A 16207-nucleotide genomic window follows, 5' to 3' on the forward strand; every position below is an offset into this window, starting at 1 on the left:
AACTATGAAATGTACTCCTCCAAGAGTTGATACTTCATTGCTATGCGTTACTTTTTCCTTTCTAATAGAATATGAACTCTTTCATTCAATTTCTGAGTGTCACATCATGAATATGCCAAATGAATCTATATTATCTGTTATTTTATTTTGTTATAGTGAAATTTCCTTTATATAATATAATTTTATAAAGATTTTTTTAAATGCACATCCTGTAATCGATGCATTGTTAGGTTATACACATGGAAAAGCAAGATATGAACAACAGTTTGAACATGTTTGGTGTCACATGGAATGGTGGTTCGGAAACTTGACTCCTGATGTTTGGAACATCCATGTCCAGCATTCTGACACACTGCCTATGTTACGTGCCCATAATAAGACCAAAATATCTAGAGGACCAAAGCATTGGATAAAGCTTAAGAAGCTTTGGTATAGAAAGTGTACAGAGTAATTTGTCCTCTTTTTTTGAGGTCTGTGGCCCCATCTACACTAACATATAAAATTCATATTTTCTGCTTTGATCTGGATTATATGGCAGTGTAGACTAATATAACCCAGTTCAAATCAGATAATCTGGATTTTATACAGCAGTGCAGATGGAGCCTGATACCACCAACAGTCCAATTTAAACTTCAGCAGCAGTAAAGTAATTCCTTATGGGATTCAAAGTACTTCTGTCTTTTGTGAAGCTACAGTTGCTTTTCTTGGGCAGAAAACACTGAATTTTGTAACCTTATAGAAGCATCTGATATCTTTTTTTGCTTAACTACCCTTTCACAAGACAGCTGGATGCGGAAGGATTTCAGCTGTGAATGGCAACATCCGTAGTAACTATTTTACACATAAATTATGGGATATTAAATTGTATAGTGAAGTATATCCCTCTTAGTTGTAGCAGGAGTATTTGAAGATCTCAGTATGTTCTTCTTTCTAATTTTATTTTTTTAAGTGAAAATTTTTTCATTGTGTATCTGATATTTGTCAGCTGAGCTTTAGTGTGTGATTTCCCCCCAGAAATTATAGATTTTAAATGCAGTATTTTACTGATGAATTACATTACTTTTTTCTTGTGTATTTGGATTCAGCTCCTGTTTCATTCAGGTATACTGGTATCCCTAAGTCTTTGTGGGCCACAGCTGGAGCGAGTGGTGATTGACAGAACCCTGATGGGGAAGCTCATCTCCAACACTATCAGCGATGGTAATTATACCCACGTGCAATTCAGTTGCCTACATTTACAGTGGAACAGGAGGAATAGCATGTCAACAGGCAGACCAATTATTACCACTGGGGACATGGAAACACAACAAGTAATTACATATAATGCCATAGTTACTACCCTCAGGACCAAAACCACTTTAGAAAAAATATTTAACACCAAAGTTTCTTTTCTTAGCAACTATTACACTTTTTCTAAATCTCAGTTCCCTGTGAATTCTTCCTCAAAGGTATTAAAGTTAGTGCATCTAGCCATCTCTCTCCCCCTGAGTTGAGTGCTTCAGTCTGTACCCACAGGCGTATTAAAAATAAATAATAATGTAACAATTGTGAATGTAAGATCTCAGTTAATGCTACTGTCTTTCAATGGCAGTAGCCAGCTAAATGCATCCTGCTTAGTATTGTCAGGTATGATAGAGAGCAGTGGCTCTTTCCTGCACTTCTTCTTAAGAGCTTTTAGAATTTACCTCCATTCAGAATATTTCATGTTTTGGAGGACAGACTTTTGCTGAGTTTTACGTATCATCAGCTCTAGTTTGATGACGAGAGAGATGTGGCCCCTACATTTAAGTGTTCTGGTCCCACAACAGAGACATGCCTATTAGCAGATTGGTCAACATAGGATATAGATTTTGGATAAATTTTACTAAAAAGAAAAAAAAAACACCACAGTCAAGCAGGAAGGCAAGACAAGGACTACTACTCAGGTTGCTGCAGAATACCTAGCCATGTTATGGTTAAAACAAACAAGTGGTCTTCTGGGCAGAGTGAAATATTTCTAGTAATCCCCCCCCCCCACACACACACACACTTCTATTCAGTTAACTGAGTGGTATTTGTATATTTAGTTGCTGGAACTTTCTAGTTTTATTTGACTGTGGAGTATAGCTGAACCATTTTCTGCAGAGTCCATTGTAAATCCTGCATTTTGTTGCTATCAGATTTGTGTAAATGGATGGAATTCACCAACCTCTTATTGTTGCCAATTTTTCGTCACCCCAACACTGAGTTAAGGGGGCCGCATTTGGGGTTGGGACCCACAGTTTATGAAGCAGTGGCTTTGAAGTGTTGTATCCCATCATTCTATAGAATTTAGGCTTCTTTGAAAGTAAGATTTTAGACTGAGTGATAACAGCACAGCATGTTTTCCTGAATGAAGCTATTTATTTGGATCCACCCCAAACCTAATTCAGTCAGCTTAGTTCACCTTGATGGATGACCTACATCAGGGATCCTTAAACTTTTTAAGCCAATCGCTGTTTTATGGTCGTTCAGAGTGTTGGGGGTATGGACTATAGTTTGAAAAGAACATGAACCAATACACTGCACATTCCTTATTTGTAGTGCAAAAAAACCCATGAAAAAATAATATAAAATGTAAAAGTTTCGGGTGGGGGGCAGGTAAATGCCTTTGGAGGGCTGCATCCAGCCCATGGGCCTTAGTTTGGGGACCCCTGACCTACATCATGATATAAGGAATGCAACTGTTGGTTGCCTAGATTTCACAGTGACATCATTGCCATGGTCATTTAGTGTATATAGGACTTGGGACATGTTTTATAGTGTTTTCAATCTCATGGGTGCTATTTATGAGTTTTTGAAGATACAGTGTAGTTTTAACAATTACATAAATCTGTAGATCATTTAAATTTTGGGGATGTGCAATGCTTATGATAACTCCTTTTCAACTGATACCAAAGATGCTGCATAAATCCTAAATTGCTGCCTGGATGTGGACAAGACTGTATGCAGATGAACTAATTCAGGCTCAGTTTAGAAAAAAAACAAAAACCCAGATGTGTTGTTTTGAAACGCCTACCTAGGAGTGTAATTATAATCTGGTCTAGATGGATTTGCCCTCTTGGATGTGCCAAATTTGCTTCTTATATGAGTATATTTTTGCTTATGCAGACTTTGAGGGGCAATTAAAAGGAACTACTTGCACCAAATAGGTTTGAACTTGGTTGGTGCAAGTCTCTGCATTATTTTGGAATGTTTAACAACACAACTTATGACTTGGTTCAGCTCAACATAACTGAAAGATTCTTTAGTGTATGTTATAGTTGTCACTAATCAGTGTTGCTCTTCGTACACTTCGCCTGAAAATATGATTTGGTCTTTAATAATGACACACTATTCTCAGTTCAAAGAAGGATTACACAGAGGTCTGAAATTATCCAACTTGTTGTCAAAGTAAAATAGAGCAATTTAAGCGGCCGTGGATAGTGAAATCCAGGCTGCGGATACTGGAACATGAGGTGTGGATAGCGAGCCCGTTAAGCGACAGCTGGCACTGGCACTCAGCCGGTCTGTGAGTCCGTGCACTTGGCGAGCAAGGAGGCAAACGTTTCAAAATAAATCTCACCAAGTTTGAAGATGAAGCCACTGAGGTAGTTTATTCAATCAACTGAAAGTGATGTCTGCAAATTGTAATCTGTGAAAGAAAAGCTGAGATACATTACATGGAAAAGCAGGCATTTTTATACAGAACGTATTCAAATTTCCCACTCCCGCCCAGCTGTACCGACTTCTCTGTGATTGGCTGAGCCCTGATGATGTCAGGAGAAGTTCCCGGCGAAGTCAGCCAATGGAAGCACTCCTCTTTATGAGCGTTCCTCACTCTTGATGCAGATTTCTTTCTGTCCAACGACTGCAGAGGGACCGGCAGTCCAGGAAACAATGGTTCTGGAAATGGTCCTCACTTGGATTATGAGGGTCCCAGTATGGGATAAACAAATGAACCTTCATGTTCGCAGGGAACTTTTGTTGACACAGATATGTTGGTGATATGCTTTCCAGTGTCTCTAGCACTGTTTCCTGTTTATTCCATCGCAGAAAAATATTGTCCATCCTGAGAGGATTAAAAAGATTCAATGGCTGGGGGAAATGAAAAGGGGAATGTCATTGTTTTGAGGAGCGGGGCATAGCTAACCCTTCGGGGAACAGCTATACCAGGAGGAAGATAGCTTTGTATGTCCAGGCTATTCAAAGGACAGGAGGCCCCTCCCTGGGATCCTGTTGTCCTTCTAGGTAGCCAGAGCTTATGAGTCACAGTTGTATGAATGAGTCCTTTTTGATTCAAATGAAGCCCAGGAAAGACTGTTGACTTGCTTTTCTAGGACAGGAAAATGTAGGCAAAGGTTACCTCAGGATTGCATCGGTGGCAGGTATTATTAATATTTTATACAAAGATATAAAGCTCAAAGATTCAACATATACACACAAAAGGAAACCATGAGTTGTGGGGGATTCAATACTTCTGCAGACCTGAACCATGAAATAATTGGACGTGTACAGAGAGGGGCACATGGGACCCAAGAGGGATTTGATCCCTCTCTAGGCGCTCCATAGGAAAGAAAAAGTAGGGAAAAGGATACAAAAGGCTAAGAAGACATGTATATAAGGGCTCTGGGGGCCTGCTGAGATCCCGGGAGAGGAAGGACATATGTGAGGGGCTTGTTTACCATGAAGGAGACCTACTTGGTCTCCACATCCATGGGATTTGGGGCGGCTACATAGTATGGCACCCGAGGCTTGATAGAAGGATGGGGCTATGAGATATATAGTTTGGCTATGAAGGATAGATAGAGGGGTGGAACACAGGCAGTGGGGGAGTGTGAGTGGGCCCCCTCTGGACCCACTGGCAAGAAATAGCTTGTGGATACCAAGAAAATGGCAGATTTTGGTATCCATTATAATGGCGAGCCTAGCAACTAGGTCACTAGGTCAGTGCATCTGAAGACAGGCCTCAATGCAAGTCAATGGGGAAAGCTAATTGTGGGAAAATGTGATATTCCTGGATCTGCAGTAGCCCGGGGGAGGTGTAGAGTGGAGGGGGCACTAGTGTGGAGGAAAGGGCTTTGGATGTGTCCCCTCCTGGGGGCTGCAAAGGGGCCGTTGCCTGGGCTGCCCGGAAGAATGGCCAGAATGCAGAAGTGGGTGAAGGAAGAAACACAGGATTCAAAGAAAGAGCCGGGAGGCAATCAGATAGGTTTATAGACAATAGAGTGGGGGTTCTTGAGCTTCCTGGGCATCAGTAGCTGCTGCTGGATATCTTCCATTCTTGAAATTCATTAATTTGTATATCAACAGTTGCGTTAAATCGCGGAACGCTCTGCACAGTATTATATCAATCAACTTGATATTTTGGATTGGGGGGGGGGGGTCTGTGTTTGATGACAAAAGTATTCCAAACTTATTCATGTGCTGAATCAAATAAATTCAAATATATTTATTATCTGAAGCTCAGGATAGAAATTAGATACTGAAAGAAAGGTAAGCTGATTTACACTTAGTTAAAAAAAGGCTCTTATTTAAATTATATTTCAGCTTTATTCCAGCATGGGACCCAAGATGTTTTATTCAAGTCATTTCTCTATTCATGGAGAGAAGGAAAGACTATATCTTCAAATTTCCTTTCTCATTCACTTACCTTATAACTATACCACAATCAACATAGCTTTAAAATGCTGTCTCCTTTCAGTCCCAAAAATGCTTCATTCACATGTGAGATTTCCATAGAAACTAATTTTTAAATTCATTCAGAACACTGTGTTGCACTGATTCTGTCACACTGAAGATAGAACTACACATTAGATTTAATAGGCTTCTTCCTATATGTCAGCATTATTTTGTCATGTAACAGGTTGCTTTAGATTTCATAGAGAACCAACTTAAAATTCAGGTTGTTTCTTTCTGCTAGCTAAAAGGTACAGGTCGCTGTATCTTTGTCTCAGGGTGATAAACAGTGAAGGGGGGCATTTGGAGTGGACAAATGCCAGCAAGGAAAGAGCTAAAGTGCCATCTTGTTAGTCTTCACTGTGATCGCCCATTCAGCGTGAAACCACCTGCAACCGCTTTGCATGATAACAGAGAGAAAGGTTGGGAAGAGGAGGAATCTTAGAACTACACATGTGTGTGCTGTACTGCTTTTAGTCGAGTGAAGGATAGCTCTATGAATGCTGTTAAGTCAAAAGAAATTTATTTTTAAAGCTCTACACAAGTAATGTAAAACAATCCACGCATATTTATATCTAATGGAGGTCAAAATGAGGACAAAGATCTCAAATTCTCTCTCTATAGTTGGCTCAGACTGTGAACGAAATGCCGTAGCAATGTTTTTATTCAGAATTGAATCAGAAATGGGCAAGCAATTGCAGATAATACATAGTAATTTAATAGCTTTCAGAGGGATTCACAGAGTTAGAGTTGGCTATTAGTTCCCACTATAGTGCACAGTTTTGCATACAGTTCTTTAAGCCTCATCATAGGTTTTGTCCACAAAAGGTATATGTATATTTAAATAAATTATTATCATTATTTTTGAGATATTTGGAGTTCAGTTTATGGAGAAACAAAGATAAGTAGAATCACCCTGACATGGTCAATAAGGACTTTCTTTCTTAGCAGTTCCATTGTTATAAAAATACAGTGAAACCAAACATTAATACTTTCTTATTTTAACTGTAATTGTACTTTTGTATAGAGACACCACTGCTATGACCACTGTTGATTTAATTGCCTTCTTATATGCTCTGATTCAGGGGTGAAGAAAGATTTTTTATATCTAAAAGTTTCTCTCCTGTTGCTTAACAGCATCAAAAAAACCTGACTGCTATAGCAGCATCTGGCATATCATTGATATCCTCCTTTTTACATTTATGCTTGGCTGCAGCTGAAAACAGTATTTTTGCTTCAACAATGAAAGCAATCGTTGAAGGGAGTTACACTCAAAAATATAAAAGAAATGAAGAAGAAAGGAATATAGGAGGTGAAAGCTATATGATATTACAGCAAGTATTTGGTACATGATAATTTATTCAGTTTTATTTGATATGAGTGTAAGCTCTGTAAGCTTTATTTTTCATTACCAGCCAGATCATGACAAGATGAAACACTGATGTCCTTTAGGAAATCACAGGTGCCTGAATGTTATATTTTAAGAAGTAGTATTAAAAATATTCTTTTCTTGCTCTGTGAATCAGTGGAGCGCCAGTAATTTGTGTTCTTATTGCTGACAGATATTACAATATTTCTTTGTTTTTCAGCTGTTCTCACAGATAGTTTCATGATCTTGTCATTTTGGGAACAAAGTAAACTCTGTTTCATCCAGTTTACTAAGAAGGCAAATTCTCCTGATGTAAACAAAAGGCCTGAAAAACTTTCATCCCTGGAATATAAGGTATAGCCATCAATTATATTTACAAATATTACAGTTATGAACACATATAGTGTAATTACTTACCACTTAGTGCAACTTGTTTTAAAAAGCAATATAACTGATTTCAAAGTTGTATCTGAGTCTACACTGCCATATAATCCAGCTCAAAGCAGATAATCTGGATTTTATCTGGCAGTGTAGATGAGGCCAGAGACTGGATCTACACTGCCATATAAAATCCAGATTATCTGTTTTGAACTGGATTATATTGTATTGTAGATGCACATAATCCAGTTCAAAGCATAACATGTGGATTATCTGGTTTGATAATCTGAATTATATGGCAGTGTAGATCCAGCGTGAGAAAGTATCAAAAGTCTGCCCTTTTAAAATAAAGAAAAATAGTTTTAAAACCATTATATAAACTTTTAAATGGCTGCCAGCAATTAAGTATGTTTTGGGCTGGATTAAGGGTTCAGTTAGGACACTGAGCCAAGTCTAGACTCTCCCTTATGTATGCAGAAGCCGTATCCTGTTGTAACATAGTATGCAGGGGTAGACATATGAGGTACAGAATGATCCTGATATTTCCATAAGATAATAGTTATGAGAGCCTTGCAAGTGTCCTACTTTTTACCAATGCTATATTGATACATGGGTTTACTTGTAGAACGTGCCAAAATGATTTACTAGATCGTGTTTTTACCTTACCACCTGATTTTCATTTCATTTTGTTGTTTAATGGGCTGTGTATCTTTAAGGCTGCTTCTTTTGTTAGACATTTTGCCAGGTTGCATCATAACTTGTTTGTTGGAATGCTCTCTGCTAGGATGGACATCTAATACATTTTCCAGGCTGTTTCAGTTCAAGGCCTCTTTTCAGTACCGACTTGTGTTTGCAAGATTGATCCAACCTCTGTAACATGGATTTGAGACAGTTCACTGTTCACGAGGAACTGAGCTGATATGTTGTTTACTTCAAAATGATGCACACTTGTGCCTTCCTGGGTATTTGCTAAGCTTAGGTTTTGCAAACCATGATCATGATCTATTGACATCTGGCCTAACCGCAAAGCTTCATTAAGGTCACATTTAGTATGATAATTTATTTTCAAAATTTGTGATTCATGTGGCTGTTAACCATGTTTGTGGGTTATTATGTATTTTCTCACAAATAGGGAAGCAGTATAAAATTATTAATGTCATCCTTAAAAAAGAGAGGAACAAAATCGCAGTCCATTATAAGCAAAAGAATAATCACTAACACAATTCAAAGACTGTTTTGGTAGTATCTCTGGATTATGAAATGTTTATATCCCCCAGGGGTAAGAAAGGCAGGTATATAAATATAGTAAACAATAATAAATCTTGATATTTGTAACTGAACATTATTACAGTTTTATTATTTCTTACTGACTGACTGCAGTGCTTATTCATGTGTGTGTTTAACTTGCCTTATTTACTGTCCATTCTGAGAATATGTTTCAGAACAATGGATGAATATAACTTTAAAAAAAAGATTTTTATTAGAACCATGTAAAATCACAAAACAAGCTAGTTTTTGAATTTTTGAAAACCTATTAAAAAGGAAGTTGCTAATAGAGGGCATTTTTCATATTTTGCACTTTAATCAAATTGGAAGCTATAGTCAAGAAATCAGAAGAAGACCCAGGCCCCTTCTACACTGCCAGATAAAATCCAAATTTTCTGCTTTGAACTGGATTACATGGCAGTATAGACTCAGATAATCCAGTTTAAAGATGATAATGTGGATTGTCTGCTTTGATCATCTGGATTATATGGCAGTGTAGAAGGGGCCTCAGGCTTGGAAGAGCATCTATCAAGGAACTAGACAAGATCTTGAAGTGTAAAGATTTATTATTGAATATTAAAGTTAGGATTGTCCATGCCATTGTATTTCCCATTTCTATGTATGTTTGCAAAGGCTGATAGGAACAAAAGCAATTATTTTGAATTGTAGTTCGGGAGAATAGTTCTCCACTGACTGTGGGCTGTAAAAAAGATAAATAAATGAGTTCTAGAGCAAATCAAGCTGAACTCTCCCTAGAAGCCAATACGATTAAACTAAGACTATTGTTTTATGGGCATATTGTGAGAAGCTATGATTCATTAGGAAAGGCAATGCTTGGTATGGTAGAAGGCATTGGGAAAAGGGGAAGACTAGATTATAGTTAAACTCAGTCAAGGAGGACATGGCCCTGACTTTGCAATACCTGAGCAAAGTTGTTGATAGAATGACCTGGAGGCCTTACATTCATAGGTTTGTCATGAACCAAATTTAATTAGACTGCAATTAGTAATAACAAATAGATGTGAAAGCCTGATCTGCGATAAATCATACATTTAAAAATGGTAATATTAGGAGATTCTTTGTAGTTTAACTAGGGCCCCTTCTACACTGCCATATAATCCAGGTTATCAAAGGAGATAATCCATGTTATCTACTTTGGATTATATGAATCTACACTGCCATATACTCCAGTTCAAAGCAAATAATCTGGATTTTATGTGACAGTGTAGAAGGGGCCTGAGACTGGATCTACACTGCATAGGCTGCATGTCAAGTGCAAATAATCACAGGTTGAACAAAGGAAGAATGGACATGAAATTCACTGACCTTCTGATTTTTCTGAAACAAATGGTAGAAGTTACATCTGTCTCTCCCATTTTTAATTCTTAAGAACCTTAGAATACACTTATGAATTTTTTTTGACCCTAAAATAAATTACTATAACCTAAGAAGGTTCCCCACCCACACCTTCTCTTCTAGATTGACTTCCAACCCCTAAAAAGTGAGATGTCATGAAAGGAGGCTGACAGGCAGAAAGAAAGAAACTGCTTCAATGTCCTTGCTTCCATTAACCTATAATCAGATGCAAGCATGATTTTTGTGACTTGTCCCAGCAACCATCCGCAAGAAGATTCTTAGCCTTATAGAGATTCACCATATTGTTTAAAATGCCATTGTACAAGTTGGGTTTTAGACTAGGAGAAAACAAACTGAACAAATAAATATATAGAAAATTGCCCTAAGTAGCACAGTGCTTTTTTCAGAAAGTCTTTCTACACCAGGGATACTTAATTTTTCCAACTTGTGACCCCTTTCCACCTGAGAATTTTTTCTCCAACAGTGGGTACATAGGTATATGAAATAGGTATAAAACTCAAGAATTTACTGATATTAAATCAGCATTTGCAAGGCTTGCTTATCAAGTGCAGCTGGAGCATTTTCTAACAGACTCATGTAAATGTGTAAAACAGCCCCTAGGTGGTGTTCAGAAGCCTTCTATTGCAAGATTTTTCACAACCCCAATCTTAAGCTAAGGGGGTCCTATTTGGGGTCAGGGATCCACAGTTTGAGAAGCAGTGCTCTAGATATTCCAGAATTCTACGAGCAGGCTTCAGAGCCTATAAATAATTATTTTTAATCTAAGGCTAACATCAGGATTTGATCTAGCTCTGAGACTGGATACAACTGGAGTCCAGTCCAGATATAGATCAGAAGTACAATAGATGTGATCATAGATGGCCTAGTGGTGAGTCACCAAACTAGGCAGAAAGTGCAGAGGCAAGTTAGACTTTCGTACTACTGACTGACAGAAAGTACGAAAGTTCCTGGGTGTTCTTTCAGAAGCAGTAATTTTAAGTACTCAACTTCATTAGCTCATGATGGGACTTTACAGCCCCCACCAAAAACAGTTTCATGGTTTCATGGGGAAATAAATATTATTCATGAATCAAAACTTGGTGAAAACAGCCTTGAAAGCTGAAAAGCTCTCTTTTGGATATTCTGTAATATTCAGTATATGTCTAAAGTACTTAACCCCTTTCAAAACAACTGAAAGTACAGGAAGAGTCAGTGTGGTGTAATGATTAAATGCTAGCCTAGAATCCTGGGAGACCAGGATGAAAATTCCTGCCCAGCCATGGAAATCCATTGGGTGATCTTGAGCATGTCTTCTTACTCAGCCTTAGGGGAAGGTGCTAACAACTCTCCTCTGAATCCTGTGTTGCTGAAAACTGTGATGGAAGATGACACAGACAAGCAAAAGGGCTATTGAGAGAGAAAAACTGGGCTAAAGAGGCTCTTAACTCTCTTTCATGAATCTTTGTGTTTGGATTAATGTCAACATGTCTACTCAAATACTGGTAATAAAATGCCTATATCCCATCATGTAGCACATGTCCGTTTATTTATCTTCTGTTACTCTTAGGTATGATACCTTTTCTGACTAAATTATTCAATCAGTTCAGATGACTAAATAAGTAATTGCCACTGTGACAAAAGGAAATCAATATCCATATACTTACTGAAGAAACTGTGAGGAAAGGAAAATTAGCAATTAGTGTCCTCCTGGTGCCATCGAAAAGAAACTAACTGAAATGCACAAAAGTGAAATGCTAATTTTTATGTCAGGATGGTAGGTAGATGAGAGAGATGATAATATGCATACAAGGCCATTAACAAGACCAAACTCCTTTATTGCCTTTGCAACAATTGAAGAATCATTGGGACCAGGTATTTGGTCCTGTGAAAACAGAATGTTGGTCTACAGAGGTTTTTGTTTTGTTTCAATTCATGAGGACATTACAACAAATTCGCATGATACTAGAGACTGTTGTTCAGTTCATATACTTACAAGCCTTAGAGGTCGTCCTACTAAACCATCAAAATGCAAACCATGATCTCCTAAAAGCTCAAGAATATTATGACTACCAGATGTATTCTGGACTGAGAAACCCAAGTAAAAAATGTGAGATTGAGAGCCTAGCACCAACTGTGACCATGATAAAACTGTGATTTCACTCTGTGAGCTGAGCTATGCCCACGTATCAGTAAAGCCAATGTATCATTTTCTTTAAGTTCCTCTCAAGTCATCTATTCAGCTTTCCTACTACCAAACTGGACATCTCTCTTGATCTTGAGCATCCCCATTTTCTTCCTTCTTTGAAAGGGAAACACCTGGATATAGTTGCCTTTGCCTTGCCCTGCTTTGCCTGACACCATAGCTGTTTCTGAATCCTGCAGTTACAGCCCCATCCCTGCTAAAACCGCCCATCAAAGTATAAAAATAGTTGCCTCGTGCTTTGAGTTATCTTAGTTTCCAACTAAAAACCTGGTGGACTCATTTTTTGTGTACCAATTTTTGTCATATTGTGGATATATTAACTTATGAGGTAGTTCTGCTGTACTTCTAATTGGCAGGAGACTAGTTGTGATCTTTCCTAGCTTGATAAACATCCTTATTAACCTTTCAGAGAAATGTATTAATACATACAATCCATAAGACGGAATTCATACAAAGTAGGAAATTGGTTACAATTCTCTAATTATTTCCTCAAATATTGCTGAATCAAAGTAACCTGATAGTCTTAACTTAAATACAGGAAGTCCCCAAGTTATGAACAAGATAGGTTCTGTAGGTTTGTCTTAAGTCAGAACAGGTACATTTTTGACGTACAACTCCAGCCATATAGATAGATAGATAGATAGATAGATAGATAGATAGATAGATAGATAGATAGCACAGGGAAGGGTTAACTCCCCATGGTGTTCATTTTGCTATGTGTACCCCTGTTCAGAAAAGTTCACCTCACTTTCTGTCCCTGTGGTAATTGGATTTTGAAAAAATTGGCTTGTTATGGAAACAAAGATAGATGATAAAACTTCGCACCCCTGTTCTTTACTGTGTCATTTGTAAGTTGGATGTTAGTAACTTCAGGATTGCGTGTATATTAAAATATTTTCATATCTTAAAGACTTGAAAAAATAAGTAAAGAACCCAACTATTTTTTAAAATAAATCTGTGTTTATTTATTTTTTATAATAAGCAGTCTGGCATCTCCTCACATGAGAAGCAGAGCATATTGCCTACATGCTGCAAACTAGCAAATATAATATGAATTTAGAACTCATGACCTACTCCCAAGATTTACTCTTTCCTCTTAAGTGATGGTATCTGATCCATTCTGTCCAAATAAAGGATTTGCAATAAAAAAGTAGTTGTGTAGACCTTAATAGGGAGAAGAACACACTATTAAGATTGTTTAAATTAAGAACATTAAAAAAATGTGGGGAAAAATCGAAAGAAACCGGGCATTTCTCATTCTGCCTTTCTCCTCCTTCCCTCCCTCCTTCTTTCGTTATTTTAAATCCTTTTACTGAAGTAATATACCACCTCCCCATCCGCCTACAAAGATTGCAGGCTAGTTTACATGAAAGTGTAAATAAAACATAATTTTGTCATAAAAACATTATGCTGAAACTATATTAATTGTTTCATAGTAATTTCTGGAACGAATGCATCTTCTTATCAAGGAAATAGAAAGTTTGATGGTGCCATTTAAAGTTCATTTTTGAAAGGTATTTAAAAAAGAGACACATCCATCCAAATCACTGTAAAAAATTGAAGATCAAAGAACTAATTGTTAAATACAATCCACGGGGAGTACTACCTGTTATGTTAAATAGTGTGTTTGACAGTGAACAGCATAAATCATTTCTAGGTGTCAGGGCATTTTTCATATTTAAATAACATAAGCACCACAATTATTTCTAAACATGGTAAGCATGTGATAGCTTTTATTCTTCTAAATAGTAAACTTCCTAGAAGGTTAAAACTCTTATTCTGAAATCATTGCTCATTTCACAGGTTTTTCATTTCTGTGCTGTTTAATCCATTTCCATTTACCAAACGGAGGACAGAGTGTAAGGAGTTAATGTTTACTGTGAGAGAACAACAGTGGTAATTACTTTGATTTCAGTTCCTTTTGATGTGTATTCAGGGGATGAAGAGGTCAATAATATTATGACCATGCAAATAGAAAGGGGTTCTCTGTGGCCATAAAACAGCAAAGGATTATTAAAGCATTAAACCTTGATTTTTAATGGGCCTTGGTTGAGTGGTGAGATCACAATTTGGATGAGCCTGATTATTTACTAAATACAATACATAAATGCAGCGGGTTCTTAACACTCATTGCACTCTGGCATTATCGCATTACTGCTATCCTTTGTTGCCTTGCAGACAGGAATATGAAAGCAATCTGTCATGTAGTGAGACTGGCTCCAGAAGCATTTCTCTGATAAGAAGACCCCCTGCCCTTTGCTAGTGTCTGGTCCAGTAGGCTTAGCCAAGCGCTTAATCCCCAGAAAGTGGTTCGATTATTGCTGACCAGCAATAGCAAGATAGGTTTTTTTCTTACCCCCCTAGCTATCAACCTTCCATTAATTCCTTAAGCAGAAATGTGGTGCAATCTATATTTCCTTGGCATGTGTCACACAGATGGTGTGCTGCTCATGTTTTCAAATAACCATGCTCCAAAATAAGATAGTTTGAATAATAAATTCCACAAATCCTTTTGGAGGAATAGAAGCACACAATTCTCAAGAGCCCCACAAACTTTACGCATGATGCTGTAGCTCATCCATATTACTTGGTGAAAAACATATCCTCCCTTACAGCCGTTGGCGTTCTTAATCCAGAAGAAAAATATACATTCTGTTCAAACATTGTAAGTGACCTTTTAATGTTTAATACTGTATCTGGAAAGAGTAGCCTTAGCCTTTGGTCAGTATTGCAGAACCTATAATATGAATAGCCTTAAATCCTTACATGTAGGGTGATTCTTTCAAGTAACCATGACTGTACATTTTTATATTGATTGGAACCACAGCAATAAATTCTTTAATTTGAGTGCCCCCTGTTCCTACATAAAACTCAGAGCATAGGTGCTCCTGTTCAAAATTAATATATTACAGCATTATAGTATTTATAAGTACAAATAACAGCTGGTGGCTGAAAACTCATATGAAGCATGTTTCATACTTATAAATCTAATTCCCAGATATTTTCAAAATTAAATTTAAATGTTATTTTTGGGTAAAGTGAATCAAATATCTACTCCTACTCATCCCATTAACTCTGGCAGAAAAATTAAGCACAGTTTTAAAAATTTCATGTTGGAATCAGAAGATTTGAAATCAGACGTAACTCTTTAAGTCATGAAGAAATGCTATCTACATGAAAGCATGTAGAGTAAGCTTTCTATTCTTGCTGTAGTTAGGAGTGTAGGACCACTGTGGGAGTGGAATAAACACAGATTTTAAAAATGATTTTTTTAAAAACTAGAGACAACACCCCTCAAGGCATCTCTAGGTCCTCCAGCATGACTCTATAATCAACTTCTCTGGAGAATTCATAGCTCTCTAGAAAGAACGCACATATCCAATCTGGAAATACAGTAGAGTTCCGGTGATCCAACTTAAACGGGCGGGCCGAATGTCAGATAACCGGATCTGTCGGATCTGTCGGATAACCAGATCTGTGTGCAAGCACCCCAGCTTAGGGAAGTGCGGGACGTGTTGCTGCTTAGCAACACGCTCCACGCTTCTCGAAAGGCCCAGTCCCTTACTGGAGGGAGGAAACCCTTCCCTTTGGCAAGCACCCCGGCTTAAGGAAGCGCAGGGAATGTTGCTGCTTAGCAACATGCTCCGTGCTTCTCCGAAGACCCCAACCTTTACCTTCCATGGCTGCCGCTGCATCTGCCTCCCCCTCCGCCGCTGCCTCCTCCTTCGCATCCTCTTGGGGCAGCCTGAGGATAAGGGAGAGGGAGAGAAAAGTCCTCCTCCCTCTCCCTCTCTCAAGCTCCCTCCGGCTCAGCAGTGCTCCCTTCCTCGGGCTGCTCCTCAAAGGTGAGCAAGCGAGGTGTGGGGAGAATATGACGTGCCGCCAAGCCCCTGGCGGCACTTTGGATAATACGGAGTTTCGGATAACCGGAAGTCAGATAACCGGAACTTTACTGTAAC

General features: G+C 38.0%; 1 protein-coding gene across 6 annotated transcripts in view; it reads left to right on the plus strand.

Annotated features, from left to right (window-relative positions):
* Window positions 1–16207, plus strand: part of wdpcp (WD repeat containing planar cell polarity effector) — a 222074-nt gene that overhangs the window by 69944 nt on the left and 135923 nt on the right. For all 6 annotated transcript variants that reach the window (XR_010000055.1, XM_062958993.1, XM_062958984.1 and 3 more), the window contains exons 7-8: window positions 1086–1200; window positions 7266–7399. Coding sequence is in view for 5 of the 6 variants with exons in the window: in XM_062958993.1 (XP_062815063.1) it covers window positions 1086–1200; window positions 7266–7399 (249 nt within the window). In the remaining variant the exon portion in view is untranslated. The remainder of the gene's footprint in view (window positions 1–1085; window positions 1201–7265; window positions 7400–16207) is intronic.

This window comes from Anolis carolinensis, chromosome 1, assembly GCF_035594765.1.
Source record: "Anolis carolinensis isolate JA03-04 chromosome 1, rAnoCar3.1.pri, whole genome shotgun sequence".
In the NCBI taxonomy this organism is placed as follows: domain Eukaryota; kingdom Metazoa; phylum Chordata; class Lepidosauria; order Squamata; family Dactyloidae; genus Anolis; species Anolis carolinensis.